The 24,016-nt window shown below is 33.7% G+C and overlaps 1 protein-coding gene across 1 annotated transcript; it reads right to left on the reverse strand.

The window, feature by feature from the left end:
* Positions 1-3,065: 3,065 nt before the first annotated feature.
* On the reverse strand, positions 3,066-12,105 carry LOC131060486 (BURP domain-containing protein 5-like). The gene is made up of 3 exons (XM_059217424.1): positions 11,791-12,105; positions 11,077-11,637; positions 3,066-3,332 (listed from the first exon to the last, which is right to left on the reverse strand). Exons 1-3 carry the CDS (start codon positions 12,103-12,105, stop codon positions 3,066-3,068), a joined length of 1,143 nt encoding a protein of 380 aa, XP_059073407.1.
* Positions 12,106-24,016: the final 11,911 nt, after the last annotated feature.

The following is a 24,016-nucleotide window of genomic DNA, read 5'->3' on the forward strand; positions in this document are numbered from 1 at the left end:
GATAGCCATCTTGATATAAGTGAAAGTTTTGAGTTGTATGTACCAATTGTCCAAATTCTTCAACCTAAAGGTTTTGTCCATTGATATCCTTTTGGAAAATTCATTGTCCAATTATCTAATTAGTATAGATAGAGATAAAGGCATAATTCAATAAGTAATAATTTTTAAATCTTTCCTTAAATTTAATTTGAGTGTAGTGGTGGTATACTTTTGTTTCTACCAATTGGAGGGAGTCCACTATTTTTGATCCTACGAAGGTAACTTGATAAGGCCTAGTAAATATAGTAAGTATAGAGTCAATTAAAATTTAGTTTTCTTTGGCACTTCAATTATGTCATTGATGAGGGTACCCCAATAAATATTTTTACCATCTACTATGTCCAATATGAAGTAGCAGATATAGGAGTGAAACTCTTTAGTATCAGGGTAGCACACACCCTATTCAAAACTATGATGAGGTATTTTGCAACTTCCATGAAGTCACTCCTATGCTACACTTTGGCCATTTTTAGTACAAATTTCCTAGGGTTAAGAAGAAGGTGATTATTGATAAAGTATGTCACTCGTTTGTTCTTCTTTTCAAATAAACTTAGAGATTTTTGTATATCAATATCATCATATTAGGAAAGTGTTGGAATACCAAACATCCTCTCTATCATTTCTAAACTTTAAATAACACTACTCCTAAAGGACCAAATATCTTCTTTTGCCTCTGATTGTCATATCAAGACCACATGTCAATACTTGTATTGGAGATCATACAAACACAAGAAAAGTAGCTACCTCCAGTAATCTTGAAGCCACCAAACTATTTGCTGAGCTACTTATATATCCTTCTCTATGCATTGTTCGCAAGAATTTTGCAGTGTCTGCATGTTCAAGATCTCTGTCATTAATCTCATCGTAAGGAGAGAAAATCTTGGATGGAGGTTAATATCAAGACCAAATGTCAATACTTGTTTGAGAGACCATGCAAACACAAGGAGAGCAACTACCTCCACTAATCTTGAGGTCGCCAAACTATGTGCTAGGCTACTTCTGTATCCTTCTCCATACATTGTTTGTAGGAAATTTTGTAATGTCCACATGTTCAAATCTTTGTCATTAATCGCATTGTAAGGAGAGAAAATCTTGGATGGAGGTTAATATTCTTAGAATTAATACTTAATTTTTCTTGTTCTCCTTGCATATTTCTTACAAAATACGCATTTAAGTATCACAATTAGGAGCAAATAAAGAAAGTATGATCATTCGAATAAACCCATCTTGATTTAGAATGATGCATCAAGAGTGGGAGTTTGAAAAGGAACATTATGACCATCCCCAAGGGATGTTAAAATGTTAAGATGCAAGATCAGTCAATGAAGCCCAAAAGACTTCAATCCTTTTGTGACCTCTCACATGGTGACCTCTTGCACCAAATCAATGTCTCCCACTTAGGTAGTCTAAAAAAATACTAATTGTCTAATACCAAAACAAGACTATAATCTCTGTCATTATTCTTCAGGGAAAGAGAGTACTTCCATTGAACCCAAGAGTGATTTTCCTCTACCAAAGAGAGTAGTATATTACAAATCAAGTATAATTTATGATATTGGTGCTTGCTACTACTTTTTTATTTTTACTATTTGCTAAATTCCTTTTATTTTTTCTTTCATATGTTTATTCGATAACTCTAGATGGCTTTCTGCTTTCCCCTATAGCTTTGGTGACAATGATTACTCTCGATCTTCAAATACCTTTAGCGACATAAGCACATGTATAGGTATATAAAATCATTCTTTATATTTCATTGAAGACACTAATTTCAGGGGCAAACTACTATAGAAACAAAGAAAAAAAATCATATATTGATATCATAGTTGGGTTTAGATTATAAGTAAATTAAACATAACATTTGTTTTAAAGAATTAAATACAAATCAACTATATAGGTTTCCAATTACCAAACATTTTTTAATAAATTTCAATTGGTTTGTCTACTGTACATTGAAATTAAATCTATTACATGAGTGAAATAGATGTGTGTGGTATGAACCAAGCCAAAGAACTAACTGTACCCAGTAATTATGTGGTCAATGGAAACTCCAATAATGGTTGTATGCTTTCTTTAACGTGTAATGCTCTTGAAAAAAAGTGTGGATTCAAAACTTTAACTGCAATACCAATTGAAGCATTAAGGTGCTCCAATACATAGTTCTTGACTCTGCAAAAAGGGCAGCGACCATTTACAGATAGAAGATAAAGCTTAAAAAAGAAACACCCTATAATTATATCTTTTTGCTCTTCAGGAATACTGTCTATGAGCACCCAAATTTGTCCATAACTCAGATCACAAGTTTTACTGCATTCACCTTTAATGTTTTGTAATGTTGAAAATCAATTTTAAGATCTTAAGAAATATTTTAAGGGAAGAACTTTACAATACAATACTCTCTTGAAAAGATAGGACATTTGAAATCAGACGATTTGCCTAATTTACACCATCATAAGAATTATTGTGCTTTACCACTTTCACAAGGTGTTTCTTATCAGGCATGGTCTTAAAAAAGGAAACAAATAAAAACATAAGATTTCCTATGATGGGTAGAGACTAATATTGTGTATTTACAGACCTGTGTTGTGTATTGATGAATTTAATTATAAGAAGAAACAAATCAATAAGATACCAAGTGGATTCTCACATGCACCAACAAATTACGTTGTGGGATTTGGATCCAAGATGATAGTATTGATGGATTCCATTATCATTTCGCTAAGAATCTAGTAAAGGTAAGGGTAATCGTTGAAGCACATAACCTATGCGACTAATTTATGTAAGTAAAATCACCAAAATGAAAGCATTTACGAACTTGATCATTAAACATATTTTTATAATTACCGTTCTACATGCACTAATATTAGCCTTGTAATGACAGAATGAGAGCTACTGCTCCTCACACCAACAAACCAGATAAGCCACTCACACCAACAAACTAGATAAGCTATCCTGCTACTCCCTACTACGCTGCAGATTATTTATTTATGTATATATAGAGAGAGCAAGGAAGCAGCGTGGCGTGGATCCTAGTTGGCTCCGAGCCACACAAAGTGGTTTTCGGGAATAAAATGGCCTACAGAAGCAGCACCAGGCTTGACGTTCAACACCAGGAATGCCACGTGTTTGGGATTCCATGCGCTGGTGTCCGTGTGACAGATGGTCGCCGCCTCCACCATGCTGCCATCTTTGCCTTTCACCGAAACTCTTGCGGTCTTGGTGCCTTGCAATTCGTGGCAAAAATAAACTGCGTACGCATATTTTATAGTGTGGCAGACATACACTGGCTTTGTTAACTTTCATCCGGCAAACACGTGGCAGATTTGTTGGCAAAATGTTACATGTGGCATTGACGTGACATGGAATATATGATGGTATTTGTGTAAAGTGAAAAATTGAAAAGATTGAATGGTTTGTCGGCAGTTTTATTTGAGACCAATGTAAACTGACAAGCCTATTAATTATTGTCAGTCCTTTCTCGCCAAGTATTGACTTTGCATGGCGGACTCCAAATTTTGGTTAAATCTAATTGAGGTCGTGGGTATCGATTTACTCTGAGCAAACAGTTTTGTTGCATTTTGAAAGATTGAATTCATTTTGCAAATCAGACAGGTAATAATTTGGGTCAAGATATCTTTGTGCGAAACAGGGAATTGATCGATGGATACAGGCAGGTTCATTGTTTGTTGTCTATTTCACATAGAGTTTCAGGTTTATGCATTTATCTTACTCAGAAAGAATACAAGTTTGCTTATATGTTCGTTTTTGCTCATGTATGAGAATCTGGAGCGCATGAAAGAAGGAAGAAACTTCCTAAGGCCAGACAGAGTCTTGTGTTTCAGGTATTAGGTTCCTTGGGCAGAATCTTAAACTTCACAGGTATGAAGGCTTATGTTCTTGATTCACTTCTAAAGAGGGTTTCGAAATCGAAATATGGCTATGCAGTGTTTTATAAGTCTTTTGGGGTTTTAAACCCAGGGCACTATTTAAAGTTTTTGTTGTTTCAAAGCAAAAGGAAATATGTAAATGTTTCAGTCAGTTGCAAAGCTTAATGCCGTTATGGAAACTGTCTTCGAATATCTTTCAAACGAAGCTTAATGATTATCAGTTGCGCCTAAAACAGATTCGTAATCTGAAACTGATCTTTTGAAGTTTTTAAGAGGAAGTTTGTTAAACAGATTCTAACTGGTTCAGTTAGAAATATGTAACTGTTTTGTTTTCGAAGTTCAGATATAAAACTTGTAATCTTTAGATGCATGTACGTATGTGTGTGTAAAAAACATATATATATATATATATATATATATATATATGTATCTGAAGATTAGCGAGTCTGAAAGTTTTTATCATAAACTTGTGTACATGTACAAGTGATATATGCACATTTGTATATGTATATGAGTTGTGTTAAATTGTGTTAAATTTCTGAGCAGCAGTGACTGCCGATTGTAAAGAATTGGAATGAATGAAAGATATAGGTTCATGGAGTGGTTTTTCTCCCTATGACAAAATCATGAGATTTTGGAGGGTTTTCCACTCGGCACAAATTTGGTGTTTCTACATGTTTGTGAATTTCATTTCCTTATGCTTATGATGAATGCTTACACTTCTCCTGCACAAACTGTAAATATTCTGTTTTAAACTGCTTAGTGAAAAATTTATCAAGGAGTTTCTTATTAGAACAATACAGTTCTGATTCACCCCCCCTCTCAGAACTGTGACACTTCCAACAAGTGGTATCAGAGCCTAGGATTCCCTTTAGGAATTGATCTCTGGTTATTGGAAGTTATGGCACATTCTGAAGGAGCTTTCCTTAATAGGGCACCTTTGTTTGATGGAAATGATTATGTTTTCTGGAAAGTTAAAATGGAAGCATTTATACATTCTCTAGATGTAGGGATGTGGGATGTAGTAACAACAAAATACAATGTTCCAGCGTCAGTTCCTACTGATGCAGATGAGAAACTAAAATTTGAATTAGATAAGAAGGCTAGATATGCTCTTCTTTGTGGTCTTGCTAGAGATGTCTTTGCCAAAGTCATTTATTGTAAATCTGCAAATGATATATGGGTAAAACTTGAAACTATCTATCAAGGAGATGACAAGGTTAAAGAATCTAAACTGATTACTCTTAAAACTCAGTTTGACAATCTGAAAATGAGTGATGATGAAACCATTGCTGCATATTTTTTAAGAATTGAGGAAGTTGTGAATGCCAGGAAGGGTTTAGGTGAAGACATAGAAGAACATGATGTTGTTTCAAAGGTTATTAGGTCAGTCCTACCTAAATTTGAAACAAAAATTTCTACATTAGAAGAAAAGAAAAGCTTTTCAAAAATGACCTTACATCAACTTCAAGGAACTCTAACTGCGTATGAAATGAGAATTAGCAGTCAAGCTAGTTCTTCATCAAAAGAATCAGCCTTTAAGGTTGAAAAGAATGATGAGAGTGATTCAGATCTAATTGATGCTTTAGAAGCATTATTGGTTAAAAGAATGGCAAAGAAATATAAAAGCAAACCTAAATGCTTCAGTTGTGGTCAATTAGGACATTTTGCTGCTAGATGTCCAAATATTGAACTTGATGAGTGTGATGAGAAATCTGAGAAATTTTCTAGGAAGAAGCCTTGGAATCAGAATAAAAGGTTTAAGGATTTCAAAAAGAAAAGTCTTTTTTCAAAAGAGGATCCTAATGAAGAATCTAGTGATGCAAATGAAGAAGGAGAAACATTATTTATGGCGGAAATAGTTCATACTCCTAAATTTGAATCAAATGAGCCTGAATCCTCATCTGATTTAGAGATAGAAGTAGATCTTGAAGAAGAACTTCTAAAATCCCTGCAAGAAATTAAAAGGTTAAAAAAATCAGTTGCAAATTATGAGACTGAAAATCAAAAACTTCAAGATGAATTAATAAAAGCAAATTCAATTATAGAAAGTCAAAAATTCTCACTTGAAGAAAAGGATAAAAAACTGAAAATCTTGCAATGTTCTTTTGAAGAATCTACTAATCAGAAAACAAAGTTGTTTTTCAATGAATATTGTTTCAACTGCAATATTTTTGGGCACAAAGCAATCTTTTGTAAAAATAGCACTGGTCAAGGCAAAAGAAAAGTTATTAGGTGCTTCAAATGTTTTTACTATGGTCACTATGCAAATCAGTGTAAATTAAATCTGAGACATAAACAGATATGGAAACAAGTAAAGACAAATGAAAAGTCCTTAATTGTTGAAACAGTCTTATTTGCTCAAAATTCTGCAACATGGGTGTTGGATAGTGGCTGTTCTCATCATATGACTGGGTGCAAGAACAAATTCAAAACCTTAGAAAACTTTGATGGAGGTTTTGTACGTTTTGGTGATAACTCAGGAGCTTATATAACAGGAAAAGGCTCAATAATCTTAAATAATGATACACCAATACATGATGTGTACCTTGTTGAAGGGTTGAAACATAATCTTTTAAGTGTCAGTCAGATATGTGATAGTGGATATTTTGTCTCTTTCAATGCAAAAGAATGTCATATTAAAAATGGGAAAGATAGAGTCATTGCCAGTGGGTTAAGAACAAATGGTAATTTGTATAATCTGATAGATTCAACTATTCAAGAAACATCATTGGTCAATACCTGCTTTATGAGTCAAGTGGAAGAGAATTGGCTATGGCACAAAAGACTGGGACATTTGAATTTTGATAATCTTGCTAGAATCAGCAAGAACAAAAAGGTTAGGGGACTACCTCAAATAACTAAACCTGCATCTGTTTGTGAAAAGTGTATAAAAGGTAAACAAACAAGAGTTTCTTTTAAAACAAAAGAATATCTGACAAATAGACCACTTGAACTTGTACATACTGATTTATGTGGTCCAACCAAAACAGCCTCTTTAAATGATGAAAAATATTTCATGCCGTTTATAGATGATTATTCAAGAATGGTTTGGGTAACATTTTTGAAACATAAATCAGAAGCCTTTGAATGTTTCAAAATTTTCAGGAAGATGGTAGAAAGAGAAACTGATTTAAAACTGAAATGCTTAAGATCAGATAGAGGAGGAGAGTTTACTTCTCAAGAATTTATTGAGTATTGTGAAAGACGAGGTATAAAAAGACAATACTCTACTGCTAGGACACCTCAACAAAATGGGGTTGTAGAGAGAAAAAATAGAACTGTCAAGGAAATGGCCAGGACTATGTTAAATGAAGCAAAGCTGCCTGACAAGTTCTGGAAAGAAGCTGTTCATACAGCTGTCTATATTTTAAATAGAGCTCAAATCAGAATTAGGACAGCTTATACACCATATGAATTATGGTACGGGAAAACAACAAATGTTAAGAACTTTAAAATATTTGGTTGCAAATGCTTTATCAGAAAGAATGATGATTCTCTAGAAAACTTTAACTCAAGATCCGATGAAGGGATTTTTCTTGGGTATTCTACACATAGCAAAGCATATAAATGCTATAATAAAAGGCTGAACAAAATTGTAGAAGCCATAAATGTTATGTTTGATGAAACATCTGTATGCTGTAATGACAAAGAAGAATATGAAAGTTTATCTTTCCAAGAATCAGGAAGTTTTCATAATGAAAATCATGAACAAGATAAAGTTGAAACTGATGATGAAGATGAACTTGCAGGAAGAATAGAATCAGAAAATAGTCCAAATTCCAAAATCACTAGTGATGGATCAAAGATAAAAACATCTTCTAGAATAATAGCTAAGAGACATCCTGAGTCTCAAGTCATTGGTGATATTGATAAAGGAATTTTGACTAGAAGAAAAGCCAACATAGGAGAACAAGTAAATATTGCTGAACAGTTTTGTTTGATAGCAGATTTTGAACCAAAGAATGTAACTGAAGCCCTATCAAATTCTAGTTGGCAAAATGCTATGCTAGATGAAATAAATCAGATAGAGAAAAACAAGACTTGGGAACTTGTTCCCAGACCTGATGATAAAAATATTATTGGTGGAAAATGGATATTCCGCAATAAACTAAATGAGGAAGGGGTAGTGATCAGAAATAAAGCCAGATTTGTTTGCAAAGGATATGCACAACAGGAAGGAGTTGATTTTGGTGAAACCTTTGCACCAGTTGCAAGGATGGAGTCAATCAGAATCTTTCTTGCATATGCCACTCATAAAAATTTCACTGTTTACCAAATGGATGTCAAAACTGCTTTCCTAAATGGATATCTTGAGGAGGAAGTTTATATGGAACAGCCAGAAGGTTTCAAATCTTCTGACAAGCCTGATTATGTTCTTCGTCTCAAAAAGAACTTATATGGTTTAAAACAAGCTCCTCGAGCTTGGTATTCCAGATTAGATAAACATCTAATTGCAAATGGATTCATTAAAGGAAATGTGGACAGCACTTTGTATACAAAAATGGACAATGAAAATTTATTGGCTGTTGAAATATATGTTGATGATATTATTTTTGGTTCTACTAATGATCATCTAGCACAAACTTTTTCAGGAATCATGGAGTCAGAATTTGAAATGTCTATGTTAGGACCTTTGACATTTTTCTTGGGAATTCAAGTCTCTCAGCTTGAACATGGTTTGTTTATTTCTCAACTAAAATATGCTAAGGAAATGCTTAAAAGGTTTCAAATGGATACTTGCAATCCAGTTGGTACACCAATGGAAACTGGATGTAAGTTGATGAAAATTGATGAATCTCCTCTTGTTGATCAAAGAGAGTATCGATCTATGATAGGAAGTCTTTTATATCTTACTGCTTCTAGACCAGATATAATGTACTCTGTATGTCAAGTTGCTAGATATCAAGCAGCTCCTCGTCAATCTCATCTCAATGCTGTTCACCGTATCTTTAAATATTTACAAGGTACTTTGGATTATGGTTTGTGGTATCCAAAAAATGATGATTTTGCTCTCATTGGTTATACAGATGCTAATTGGGGTGGATGTAAAGATGATCAACGAAGTACTAGTGGTGCTGCATTTTTCTTAGGTGATCGGTTAGTTGCTTGGCACAGTAAAAAACAAGATTGTGTCAATCTTTCTACTGCTGAGTCTGAAGTTATTGCTGCAACGGCATGTTGTACTCAGTTAATTTGGATGTCTTATCAGCTTTCAGATTTGGGTATTCATGTTCAAAAACCTCTACAAATCCTTTGTGACAATACCAGTGCTATTCAGATTTCTAAAAATCCGGTCATGCATTCTAGAACTAAGCATGTTGCCATCAAATTGCAGTTTATTCGCGAACATGTGTCATCAAATGAGGTCATTCTTATTCATGTACCTTCTAAATTACAAGTTGCTGATATTTTTACCAAAGCTCTTCCTAGAGAATTGTTTGAACAGTTCAGAATTCGCTTGGGAGTCTTCTCCCAATCCATGCTGGGATAAGTTTTAAAGCAGATGGTTAGATTTTTGATGCATAAATTTTGGGGGAGTAAGTTCAGTAGTGTTTTGTTTTGGCACAGGTTCATACACAGGTTCATACAGGCTCATTTGGCACAGGTTCACACAGGTTCACAGGTTCACACAGGTTCATTTGGCACAGGTTCAGTTTTGATTTCATACCGTTAATCATGTTCATTTGGCACAGGTTCAGTTTTGATTTCATACCGTTAATCACCGTTAATCATGTTTTCTTGATAAATCTGTTTGGCATTTCAGTTCATTATCTTGTTTATGATCAATGGTATTTCAGTCCATTTTATGTAATGGTGAAAATTTTTGCATCAAAAATGGGGGAGATTGTTAACTTTCATCCGGCAAACACGTGGCAGATTTGTTGGCAAAATGTTACATGTGGCATTGACGTGACATGGAATATATGATGGTATTTGTGTAAAGTGAAAAATTGAAAAGATTGAATGGTTTGTCGGCAGTTTTATTTGAGACCAATGTAAACTGACAAGCCTATTAATTATTGTCAGTCCTTTCTCGCCAAGTATTGACTTTGCATGGCGGACTCCAAATTTTGGTTAAATCTAATTGAGGTCGTGGGTATCGATTTACTCTGAGCAAACAGTTTTTGTTGCATTTTGAAAGATTGAATTCATTTTGCAAATCAGACAGGTAATAATTTGGGTCAAGATATCTTTGTGCGAAACAGGGAATTGATCGATGGATACAGGCAGGTTCATTGTTTGTTGTCTATTTCACATAGAGTTTCAGGTTTATGCATTTATCTTACTCAGAAAGAATACAAGTTTGCTTATATGTTCGTTTTTGCTCATGTATGAGAATCTGGAGCGCATGAAAGAAGGAAGAAACTTCCTAAGGCCAAACAGAGTCTTGTGTTTCAGGTATTAGGTTCCTTGGGCAGAATCTTAAACTTCACAGGTATGAAGGCTTATGTTCTTGATTCACTTCTAAAGAGGGTTTCGAAATCGAAATATGGCTATGCAGTGTTTTATAAGTCTTTTGGGGTTTTAAACCCAGGGCACTATTTAAAGTTTTTGTTGTTTCAAAGCAAAAGGAAATATGTAAATGTTTCAGTCAGTTGCAAAGCTTAATGCCGTTATGGAAACTGTCTTCGAATATCTTTCAAACGAAGCTTAATGATTATCAGTTGCGCCTAAAACAGATTCGTAATCTGAAACTGATCTTTTGAAGTTTTTAAGAGGAAGTTTGTTAAACAGATTCTAACTGGTTCAGTTAGAAATATGTAACTGTTTTGTTTTCGAAGTTCAGATATAAAACTTGTAATCTTTAGATGCATGTATGTATGTGTGTGTAAAAAACATATATATATATATATATATGTATCTAAAGATTTGCGAGTCTGAAAGTTTTTATCATAAACTTGTGTATATGTACAAGTGATATATGCACATTTGTATATGTATATGAGTTGTGTTAAATTGTGTTAAATTTCTGAGCAGCAGTGACTGCCGATTGTAAAGAATTGGAATGAATGAAAGATACAGGTTCATGGAGTGGTTTTTCTCCCTATGACAAAATCATGAGATTTTGGAGGGTTTTCCACTCGGCACAAATTTGGTGTTTCTACATGTTTGTGAATTTCATTTCCTTATGCTTATGATGAATGCTTACACTTCTCCTGCACAAACTGTAAATATTCTGTTTTAAACTGCTTAGTGAAAAATTTATCAAGGAGTTTCTTATTAGAACAATACAGTTCTGATTCACCCCCCCTCTCAGAACTGTGACACTTCCAACAGGCTTCTCCCCTTGGCTCTCGTATTGCACTCCCGTGATGGAATATTGGTGCTTCACAGATTTTGATGTCTTCCCCTTTGGAACATTCGTCGCCAGCACGGTTACGCTATTGCTTCCCAGCTTCGAAGTGATGTAGTCAATCATGGACTCCAGCGATGTTGAGTATTTGGTTTCGCCCTTCACCGGAGGAGCTTCGCATACTTTTAAGGTCTGCTTCATAGCAAGACCCATGTCAGAATCTGGCGCTATATTGAGCTCCTTCAACGCCACAGAGAGGTTGTCGGAGGAGAAAGGGATTTTATCTGCCACGGAGCGTGGAAGGAAATGCATCTTCTGAGTGTTGGAATAGCTTAGATACTTTTTGGTTCCACTCACCAAATCCTTCTCCAGCAAGAAATACGCTCTGCGATGAGTGCGTTGTTGGCATTTGCACATCTGCAGCGTAAGAACGATAAAAGAAAGGCAATTCATTTGATTTATCTGCAGTATAAGAAGGGGTAAAGAAAGGGATTTCATCCGATTTCATTTCATTTGATTTATCTGGAGCATAAGAACGGTAAAAGAAAGGGAGTTAATCTGATTATCTACAACGTAAGAACGGTAAAAGAACGGGAATTCATCTGATTTATCTGCAGCGTAAGAACGGTAAAAGAAAGGGAATTCATCTGATTTATCTGCAGCATAAGAACGGTAAAAGAAAGGCAATTCATCTGATTTATCTGCAGCATAAGAACGGTAAAAGAAAGGGAATCTGTCTGCAGCGTAAGAACGGTCTGGAGGGTTTTCAGTTTTGGGAATGCTTTCTAATTCCTGCACCAAGCGTATCGAATTCACTCCTTCCTTTGCAACATTCACTTCATCAGGTGAGATAAGTTCCCACAGACTCTGTGGAATGGGCGTCATGGGTACCTTCTCATCCAGTACGCTATACTCGGAGTCAGAGATAGCCTTTCCTTTTCACCGCCTTGCAAATACCTCGCTCCGCTAGCCGCTACTGACTGTCAGTTCCAAACAACGAAAACTCATAAGCAAATTAAATACAGTTCTTCGATTCAAGCCAAATTAATTACAAACAACCAAAACTCAGAAACAAAGTGCTCAAATACTTATACAGGTAATCTGACCTAAATAACTGCTCAAAACAATAACAAACTCATAAGCAAATTAAATACACGTATGGATTCATGTCAAACTAATTACAAACAACCAAAACTCATAAGGCGCAAAGTGCTCAAATACTTAATACAGGTAATACGTCAACTTTTATGAAATAAAGAAAAACATACAATAAGAAAAATGAAACCAGTTAAAGCCCTCATCTTGTTGAAAGACAGCAGGCAAACTGAATGATTTCAGAGATACCAAGTGAAGGAGGATATCGTCCATTTAAATAGGTGCTCAGCGTGGCCTCCACCGCAATGGTAGGTGCAGCGATAGTAGACATGATTGGTTTTCAGAGTAGTTGTGTATTTTTTAATTGAACGTGATTTGAATCTTACTGGTTTTCATAAAAAAATAATACATTTATATTATAAATTTATAGCAATATCTCAATAATTTTTTCAAACATTAAAAAAATAGATATAGAAAACACATTGAATTAAATAATATAAAATAAATCAAACTAAAAAGAACATGTAATTATCTTCTTCACCATGTAGATCTATTTTATTTATAGTAGATAAATGTGACTAATATTTTATTTATCATAGATAAATGTGAGTGATCATTGAAAACTAAGTGATAACAACCAAAAATCCCCACACAATCTTTCCGACACATTATAGATGAATATAATCATAAATGACACCTACAAATATCATAATGTACCAACTAATGTCAAAGAGAACATTTGTATAAAGAATGAAACAAAAGGCATCAAGAGAATGAATAAGTACAAAAATATTTATCACATCCTCTCATAAAGGATGAATCGGGGTGGGGCACTACATCCTCCCCCCCTAAAAATCAACTTACTCTTGGAAGTCGCTAAGCTTAGGGTGAAGTCAAGAACACATTAGCCGAAAACTTCTTTTGAACACAACCAAATTATATCTTTCCTATAAAAAAATTACAAACAATATACCTAATCTTCTCACTAATGGATTCATCAATCATTAAAATATAATAGTTCAACCATTTTCCTAATATCGAAGTAAAATAATAACAACAAAAGTTCCCTTTCTTTGCTTCAAATATTCAACTTGGTCAAAACTTTATGAAATTCAAATGTTATTTCCTATGTGTTGCATAGGGCCATATTTTCCATTTGTTGTACATTCAAACCATCAGAACATTTGCCGAGATACCCTCACCGGAACATATTTTCATGGGAAGCTAACAATATTCTAGTTAAAAAAGACTAAACAAAAATCCTATCGGCTTAATAAAATAATTTTTAATAAAACTTCAACAATTTTCTCTAAATGCCTTCTTTGGCTAGGGTTTCTGCTACAACTTCTTCACAACCTAATGATAACACAAATGAGATTGGCATGAGGAATGAGTATGCTTGAGATATTGGCTTCCCTCCTTGTGTCCCACATGATGGATTTTTTTTTAAAGGGGTAAACGCTTTCAATCCGGAGCTATTAACTAGTGGGGCTTGAACCTTGATAGTAAGAACAACATCACAACATGCCACTATTGGCACATGATGAAATTATTAGTTAAGGAAAAAAAAAAATTCTTCCTACATTTTGTTGATGTCCTGAATGGGTGACGATCCTAGTAAATCCGAGCGATAATGACATGATCGGGTCTAGAAGGCTGGACATAGCTATTGTGTGCTCTCATAATAGCTCAAGTTTTTCCATTGGCTCGATGAATATAAACCTTAGGGTTCTCTCGTAGGTAGTAGCTAAGGCTAGCTTCGAGAGAGATTTGGACTCGACTTCTAAGGTTGATATGTGGAGCAAAAGGCCCCGTTAGAGGTTAAATGTGTGAAATCCTAGAGAAAGCTGGGAGGGGAATGGGAAAACGCAGGCAATGGACAAAATGCAATAGACAATATCTCTAAATTTGTAGCCTCTTGAAACCGCTCTTAAAGTTCATTTTTGGCATGAAAGTTTGCATGAGTTGGATAAAAAAGTTTCTTTTGCAAGGAATGTCTTGATTGGGATATTTTGAGGGTTGTGGCCAAGTCTAGTAGAGCCTTATAAGTGGATTTCTAACATTTGGGGACCCAATTTGGTGGGTGATGTGCGTAGTTACCCCTGTGTGTGAGGTTTTTTCATTGTGGTCTTTGATATCTGAGAGATCGTTACAGTATTGTCTATGATTACCAATGGGATTGTGAAGAGCAATTACCAATGTTGAAATTGTGGCACCTTGCATTTGATCTTATTACTAAATCATGAATAAGAGGTGGAGAGAGATTCTTGAATCAGAGGATGACCTTGTCAATAGGCCTATGAAACACGTCCTAGGGGAGGATTTCATTGAGGCCAAACATAAATATCGGGTAAATGCAGATATCCCAACAATATTTGTTACTATTCTGCAAGTGATGGGTTTGAATAAATTTGAAGCCACTTTATTATGTCATGCCCTCTTCCAAAAAGAAATCCTATAGGATCTTAATTTGATAATAGACAATGTGGATGAAGAATTGAAGGCCTCGTATCCAGAAGATTATGTGGATAGAAATGGGCATAAGGTTCCAAGTGTAATTGGGAAGCTCATTCCAAAGAAACTGATCCTACAAAGCCATGTATTGCAAGAAACATGAAATTCCTACAAATGTGGCTAGGTCAGAAAGCCACTCCTAGAGGCAACTAGTAGAAGGAATATATGTTGGCTGAAGGATATGTACCATGGACTCCTAAGATGGTGGAATCCTTAGAAGAGGATGAAGTTGTGGATGTTCCCCAACACCTGATGAAAATGCCTCATGACAACCCCAGATAGAGTGATCTTTAGAAGGAGGCCATTTGTGTTTCCAAACAACCCCTTCCATTGCACTGACTATGTGTATGTTGATCAAAGCATGCTAAATATGAAAGGAAAAGGAAAGAAGAGTGGTCCAACCCTTGGGAGCTCCTCTACAAATAAGGCTTAGTCTACTTTTCTTTGTTTAAAATTTGGGAAGCTTAGAATTTTGGTTTTTATCCAAGCTATAGTTTTGGCACAATAGGTCTTTGTTAGTGCCATATAGGGCACCTCTGTTTAGTATGTTTTGTCATAGTCACCATGAATTTGTTTAGGCTTTCATGCTTGATTCTTGAAGGCTGGTTTAGATAGTATTTTTGCTCTTAGCTTGTGGTTAGTGTTATATAGGGCACAAAGACTCTGATAACAACTATGAACTGCATATGCAGTAATTTTTATATTTTATTATCATTAGTATATTACCGCTGGGACCATGATTTAACAAAAAAAAAAATCTTAGACTTTCAATATTCATAATTTAGACACTATCATCACAAAAATGATTCAACTATCAAATGGCTGCAGTTTTATGAGTACTTTAATCATAAAAAAGATTATGAAATTCATGAATTTTAAAAGACTTCTAAGATTTAAAAAACAAATTCACCTAAAAATATAACTAAACATCCATAGAATCAAACTTCTATTTTTTTCATAAAAATTCAAATTTCATTGGAAGCCTAAAACTCCAAGGAAACAAATCAAACAATTGAACAAAACATATTGAATATCTAGTTGATTTTATTCATTATTATAATCCTCCAAGTCTAACTAAAGACTTAATTGATTGTGGCGTATATAAACTAATAAATATGTAACCTTAATTTAATAATACATGGTCATTTTGAGATTGACATGTGCCTCAAATTGAAGACAAATTGTAATACTAGAGCTTATAGCTATCAACACATCACTTCTAGACCTTATCATCATCTCTTCATTAATGTGGACAATCCTATAGATATTTAAATTACAGGTAAAATAACACATAAATTATCAATTACCAATAACTTTATTTCAGCCTTGGTTAGTTGTATACTTTTCATGTTTAATAGTTAGATTTCAAACAATGTGTAAGATGATAAGGATCACAATAAGAATCCTAGAGCTTCTATGCAAGTTATTTCTTTTTATAGTTTTTAATTTTACAAATTGAATAAGAAGGCTTAGAAATCGTTATTTTTGTCTCAAACCTTAACAAGAGTTTCTATTTCAACATAAAAACATTCAATTTCATAAAGTTCTAATATAATTTATGGATCACAATTTACATTTTATAGGTTACCATTCTCACTTTAAAATTTAGGGTTCATGTATTCACTAACAAGCCAAAAACCTATAGGGGAAGCACACCAGTAGCCATTATAGCTAACTTCGCACACCCACATGCGACTCAACTACTTAAAGCTATTGTTTTGGCTTTTAGGTAGTAATGATACATGTTGTGGGATATACACTATAAATTTTACCTTATATACGCTATACAAATTTACATGCCTTATGTCGGCTAAGAGAGAAACATCTATCTTTATTATGGTTTTCTTTTCAACTTGGGAGGTGTCAATTGAATGTGCCAGGAATAGATACAAGTCCACTCAATATATGTGCAAATGACTCTTTCTCATTTACCTCTACCAATGTGAGCTTTCCCACCATATCCATGAATTCTTTCTATTGTACATTGAGTAAATCCAACTAGGGACTCACCAAGCCTCCCAGACTTCTAGCTCTTCTTATTATTTTGTGTCTTTGCTTTTCAAGAATAGAAATTTGGTTCTCCAAAATCAAAATTTGACCATCAATTGATGTAGTTAATGAAATTAATCCGTCAAAAGAATTATCTATGCTTGCAATTTTCTCCTGAATTTCTTTTATCTTTTTATCCACATTAGCTGTAAGTATATCAATGTTACAACATACCCTATATATATTTGTATATTTCTTCAAATAATTTTATATTAGTTTCAACTTCTCATTAATCTTCTTCTTTTGAGATTCAATTACCTGATCAAATGCAGCTCTCTTAGCCTACGTAAACCTCTCTAGTGCTTGCTGGTTTGAAATCTATTGTAAGGATTGAAAATCCTTTGAAATATGCCCAGTAATTATCTTAAGCTTGCCCGATGGGCTCGCTTCATTTTCAATCTTGCACTTTGGGACCAATCTGTGTAAAACAGTGATTGATTGATCAATAATCCCTTTATCTGTGGCTCCTTCCTTCATTAGTTTTTGTGCTGCCATCATCATGAGTTTAGTGGGTCTCATCTCTGTTATGTTTTTCTTTTTGACCTGGGAGGTGTCAATTGACAACAATAATGGACCAACTACCGGGTCCCTTCCGAATTCCTCTCTCTTCTATTCTGAAGATTTATCCTTTATAACTTCGTCACTTGCACCGGTGGGTTCACCACTTGGTGTAATTTGTGTAACTGGCGGTTCCTCTATAGGAACTATAACCTCAACCTATACATTTGTATCCAGAGGACAATTATTTAGTATCATGTACAACATTATCTTGTTCACTCTCTGTATTAAGCAAAATCTCAATATTTGTTTGTACATCTATATTTACCGAGGGCTCAATTTCCACTATCTTAATATTTTTCAAAACTGAGGGTGAAGTACCCATAATCCCTTTTCCTTTTCCGTCAACCGAGGTATCTACAATGTCTGTTTTGGTTTCTGATGAAGTAAAGAATCCTCTATTCTCTCCAAGGAATTTAACCCATGCTTTTTGATTCTCATTTATTATTTCATTTACTCTTCCTAGCATCAAACTAGTTATTCTATGTTTTCTATTAAAAACTTTTCTATCTGCCACCTCAAGTGTCTTTTCCATTTCATCTAGAGCAATAGTAACACAAATAGATAATAGCTCTTGAATTTTAATATGTTTATACTCTTTCATGGCTAATAGTATTCTAGCATCTAACATATTATACAGTAGAACTAGTATTTTATTTTCTATTTTTATTAAGGCTTTCTTATAAATATCCAAATATAATAAGACTTCTTCCTCTACCTCTCTTTGTTTTTCATCCTCTAAGTGTTCATAATAAAATTGAACATTCTTCAACATGCCATCTTTAGTGATTTCATCTACTAATTCTTCACAAGTTTTAGGTGGTATGATAGTCACATTACTAGATTCAATTTCTAAGTTGATGTCACTCTTCTTCTTCCTCTTTGCAATACCAGATGCAGTTGAAGGCATTGCCTTTGGTGTTTGCTTTTGTGCCAGTATTTTGATTGTCACCTTCCTGACCGGTTGCATCTTAGCTTCTACCTTTGTTTCCTCTATTTTCTTCCTACAACCCTCTTAAATTCCAATGATGTGTCGTCCTTAGATTCTAATTTTGTAGTAACATGCTCAATATGTACTTCAGGATTCTTCCTCTTCCTCCCTTTCTTCAGGACAACATCAATTAAAGGTTTAATTTCCTTTGAGACCTTCTCCACAAATTTTATTGCTTTCCCTTCCCACTTCTCTCTTTTCTTTCGGTTGAACTCTGTTTCAAACTCTTGTGTTTTTTGTTGTGCAATACCATAGGGATTCTCTTTCTAATCAATTGGTGCATCAATAAACATTTTTGCATAGGCATCAACAATTTGTGCATCCACCTCATAGCTCATTTTTTCAATCCTAATCTTTGAGGGCTTAACTACTTCCATAAGTGTTTCATACTTCTTTACCATGAAGCTTATGTCGGTTGAATATTTTTCTATAATATGCTCAGGTATCCTTACCCTAGACCTCATAGATTTCTGGAATGCTTTGAAATATCCCCATTCCTTATCATCTCTTTGAATTCCTAAAGTAGCAATTGATTGTTTCAATTGTCTCCCTATTGGGATGTCAAATGCCCATTGCCTCTTACCCAAACTGGGTGTATCATTCATGAAATATAACATCAAGAAAACTATCAAGTTTCCATACCGCAATGTACCCTTCTTTTCACCCTTATTTTTTCCTAGGTTTATTAACAACTCATCTAGCATCCAACCGCATAGATCTAATTTTACATTCTCTCTCATCATTTTGTATGCAACCAAAATGCATGAATTGGAAACAAAATTCAGTCAGTTTGACTAAGTTACCTTATACTCGATGATCATGCTACTGAATCTGATGTCTGTGTTGGTGATAGTGCTCACTGTCATAGATCTCCTCTCAGATGTCGCACTGGTGATCTTTTTCATGAAATCATTCGAAACCTTCTTGTCTACATGTTGCCCAGCTAATGGTAACCAAGTGATTACCCGGATGGCTTCCTTGGTGATTTTGTAAGGTTTGTTTAACCATAAAAATTCCCCATGTACTCTACTCAAAATATATCTTATTATCTCATCCTCAAATTCTGGAATATCCAGAATGTTGGTAAACCCTAGGTCTTCAATATGCTTGAATTTCGGTTTGATCTTTCCAGATTCTCCCATCAGCTCACTCATATACATGCCCTTAATTTCAAAAGTTCTCAAGTTTTCAATGGGACAGTGAATAGATGCCCTAACATCCTCTACATAGACAACTCTCTCTGGAACGTGAGAAAATTCTCCAACTGAATCTTCTAGGGTAGCCACATGTTGATACCTCTTGAAAATTGGCTTGGGGCAGTCCTTGACCTCTACTACAATCGAGTTTGCAACAAAAATAGGAATAGATGATGATTCCACTTCCATGTTAAAAGATAAATACCTTTTGATCGCTCTCAGTGAAAACCTCCAACAAAATCTTCTAGACGCCGATGAAATCGCTCAAGAAGAAATCCAATTGCTCTGAATTTCCTTTGATCACTCTTAGACGCTCTGAAGTCGCTCTGAATGCAAGGTGATCAATAATGAAGTCGCTTCGACTATTTAATCTTCGAGAAAAAGCCTAATCTTCCATTGACATAAACGACTGCTGGTGAAAGATACGGGATCTTGCTCAGAACATATCCATGTCAGATAATCATCTCCAATATCCAGAACATCTTCCAAAACCTCTTCCCGGGGCATATGCACAATCTTCATGAATTTTGCCTACCCCTAAGGCATCTGCCTTAGTTACCGGATGAGCTACCTGTCAATGCAGGAGCAACCTCTTCTACCAGATAAGGAACTGGGACATTCCCATCTGATGATTGTTCTTCAGTCTTTCTAACCCATTTCTGAGTATGATCTTGCCAAATTTGACTAACCTTCTCTTTTCCTTTCTCATTTGATCCTCCATTACCAACCAGTGGATTTATGCTTCTACAAAATTTATCAATATGTCCTAAGAATTGGGGCTTGGTTCCTTAAAATTAGTTATATCTTATCTCCTTGTGATATCACTCCTAATTGTTGTTTCTCTTTCTCAAAGGATGAACTTGATATCATAGGTACTCTTCTATTTCTTCTGCTCAAAATTTTCTACATACCTCTGTATCTCATCTATAGCTTGTTGTTTTTTCTATTTCATTCCAATTCTTCATCATTTGTCCTAGATCTAGCATTCAATTACATTCAAATGAATCTCAACTAGACAAAAACCAAAAATAACTTTCAATCTACATTCAATCATCTTGCATTGGATGAATTGAGTTCTCCCTTCCTTTAATGTTTTGTTTTGAAAGTTGTGTCATTTCCTAGTTTACAAGGCTTAACTTGTGAAACCCTAATTTTTCATATATTATAGAAACTATAAACAAAACTTGTGTAGAAGCTCTACGATTCTAATCATAACCCTTATCATTTTACTCATTGTTTGACATCCAATTATTAAACATGAAAAGTATGTATACAACATTTAAGCTATGTACTCATATAACTACAATTAACCATGGTTGGAATAAAGTTGTTGGTAATTGATAATTTATATATTTTTTATCTATTTTTTAAATGTTGATAAGATTGGACAATGATGAAGAGATGATGATAAGGTCTAGAAGAGATGTGGTGATAGATATAAACTTCATTATTTCAATTTTTCCTCACTTTGAGGTGCATATGAATCTCAAAATGACCATGTATAATAAATTTAAGGTTAGATATTTCTTATTGTATATATCCCACATTCAATTACGTATTTAATTAGAGTTACGAGTTCATTAATAAGGCTTACCATATGGATAGACTAGATAAAATCAGGATTATGAAAACAAAGAAAATCAATAGGATATTCAAGATGTTTTATTCAATTTCTTGATTTGGTCCCTTGAAGTTTTGGCTTGAAAATAAATTCACATATTTACGAAAAAACTAGAAGTTCAATTCTATGAACGTCTAGTTTTATCTTATTTGAATGTGTTTTTTAAGCTTAGATGTGTTTTTTAAGCTTAGATGTGTTTTAAAAATCATGAAATTCATTAGTTTTTTTATGATTAATCTACTCATAAATTTGTAAGCAATTGCTAATTGACTCTGTTTTGTAAAAATAATTCCTAAATTGTGAATATTGAAATTTTGAGAATTTAGTTTGAATAGAAAAAGAAAAATAACCTAAAAAATGTGAAGATTAAAAATGGAACAACATCTATAAACACAAAGCAACCAATGAAATCAGAAAATCTAATTATATAAGTTTTTCTTTTATAATTTTTATAATATGTTATATCAATTTGCATGCTTTAGCACATCTGTGGGAAAATACAATGTTTATAAAATCCCTATAGTATCAATGTTGTTTAATATTTATTGGAAATGGAAAAAGGGTTAGCCTAGGGGTTTATTTAGGATTCAAAAATAACTTACCCCTAAATATGGATACTTCTCAATACATATTTTACATCAGTTTTGCTAAATATAGTTATTCTTTTCATAGTGTAATGACAACAACAAAATTAAGTGTGATACATTGTTGGACAAGATTTGTGGTTACAATTGTATAGAGGGGTTAGCAAGTAATCGATACAAATCAACTTTTTTTGTTCTCTTCTCAATACTTTAACCCCATTAATAGTAGTAAAAGCTATTGATATAAGTGAAAGTTTTGAATTGTGTGTACCAAATGTCCAAATCCTTCAACTTAAATGTTTTGTCCCTTGATATCCTTTTGGAAAAATCATTCTTTGATTATGTAGTCACTATAGATAGAGATAAAGGCATGATTTAGTAAGAAATACTTTTAAATTATTCCTTTAATTGAATTTGAGGGTAGTGGTGGCATACTTTTGTTTTGACCAATTGGAGGGAGTCTATTCTTTCTCATCCTAAGAAGGTAGCTTGATAAGAGCTAGTAAATATATTAAGTATAGAGTCAATGAAAATTTAGCGCTCTTTAGCACTTCAATTATATCATTGATGAGGGTACCCCAATAAATATTTTTACCATCTACTATTTCCAATATGAAGTAGGAAATATAAGGGTGAAACTCTTTAGTATTAGGGTAGCATGCACCCTATTCAAAAGTGTGAAGAGGTCTTTTAAAACTTCCATGAACTCACTCCTATGTTAAACTTTGGCCATTTTTAGTACCAATTTCCTAGGGTTAAGAAGAAGGTGATTATTGATAAAGTATGCCACTTATTTGTGATTTTGATATGTCAATATCATCATATTAGGAAAATGTTGGAAGATAAAGGACCCTCTCTATCATTTCTAAAATTTAAATAGCACTACTCCTAAAGGAACAACATATCTTCATTTACCTTTGATTGTGATCTCAAGATCACATGTCAATATTAGTTTTGGAGATCATACAAATACAAGGAATGTAGCCACCTCCACTAACCTTTAAGCCACGAAACTATGTGCCAAGCTACTTTTATATCCTTCTCTATGCATTGTTTGCAAGCGACCATTTACGGATAGAGCTTTAAACAAAAAACATTGTATAATTATTTCATTTGGTTTTTTAGGAATACTGTCTATGTGCAATGAAATTTGTCCATAACTCAGCTCACAAGTTAAATTGCATTCATCTTTAATATTTAGTAATGGAGAAAATACAGTTTAAAGCCTCAAGAAATATCTAAGGGAGGAACTTTACAATACAATACTCTCTTGAAAAGATAGGACATTTGAAATCAGACGATTTACCTAATTTGCACCATCATAAGAATTATTGAGCATTACCACATTTAATTCACAAGTTGTTTCTTATCAGGCATGGTCTTAAAAAAGGAACCAAATGAAAACATAAGATTTCCTATGCTAGGGACTAATATTGTGTATTCACATGTGTTAATATTTTTTATCATTCATGTGTACTGGTGCAATTGGTTTTTACCCATAAACTTTGTGATCTAAATTGATCTCTCAATACCCTAACACTAGTGTTATGCAAAATACAATCCATATTGAGGAGTAAATTATTTTTGAATCTTAAATGAATCCTTAAGAGAACCCTTTTTTCCAATTCCAATTAATATTAAACAATGTTGATACTATAGGGATTTTATAAACATCGCATTCTCCCACATATATATGGTAGAGCATGCAAATTGATATAATTTTTAAAAAAAATTAACAAATAAAAAAGATAATTAGATTTTCTATTTGTATCAGTTTCTTTGTATTTAAAGAGGTTGCTCCATTTTTCATCTTCACTTTTTTGAGGGTTTTTTTTCTTCAATATTTACAATTTAGGTACTATGTTTACAAAAACTATTCAATTATCAATTACCTGTAGATTTATGAGTAGAATAATTATAAAAATTATAGAATTTGATGAATTTTTAAACATTTATAAGCTTAAAAAAACACATTCAACTAAGATAAAATCAAACATCCATATAATCAAACTTCTATTTCTTCCATAAAAATGTGAATTTTGTTGGAAGCCAAGAACATCAAGGGACCAAATCAAACAATTGAACTAAACATATTGAATATCTAGTTAGTTTTCTACATTTTTTATATCCTTTATTTTATCTATTCTAACTATTATTGTAACTCTAATTAATGAGCATTTAAGTCTAT

This window comes from Cryptomeria japonica, chromosome 3 (genome assembly GCF_030272615.1).
Source record: "Cryptomeria japonica chromosome 3, Sugi_1.0, whole genome shotgun sequence".
NCBI classification, from domain to species: Eukaryota; Viridiplantae; Streptophyta; class Pinopsida; order Cupressales; family Cupressaceae; genus Cryptomeria; species Cryptomeria japonica.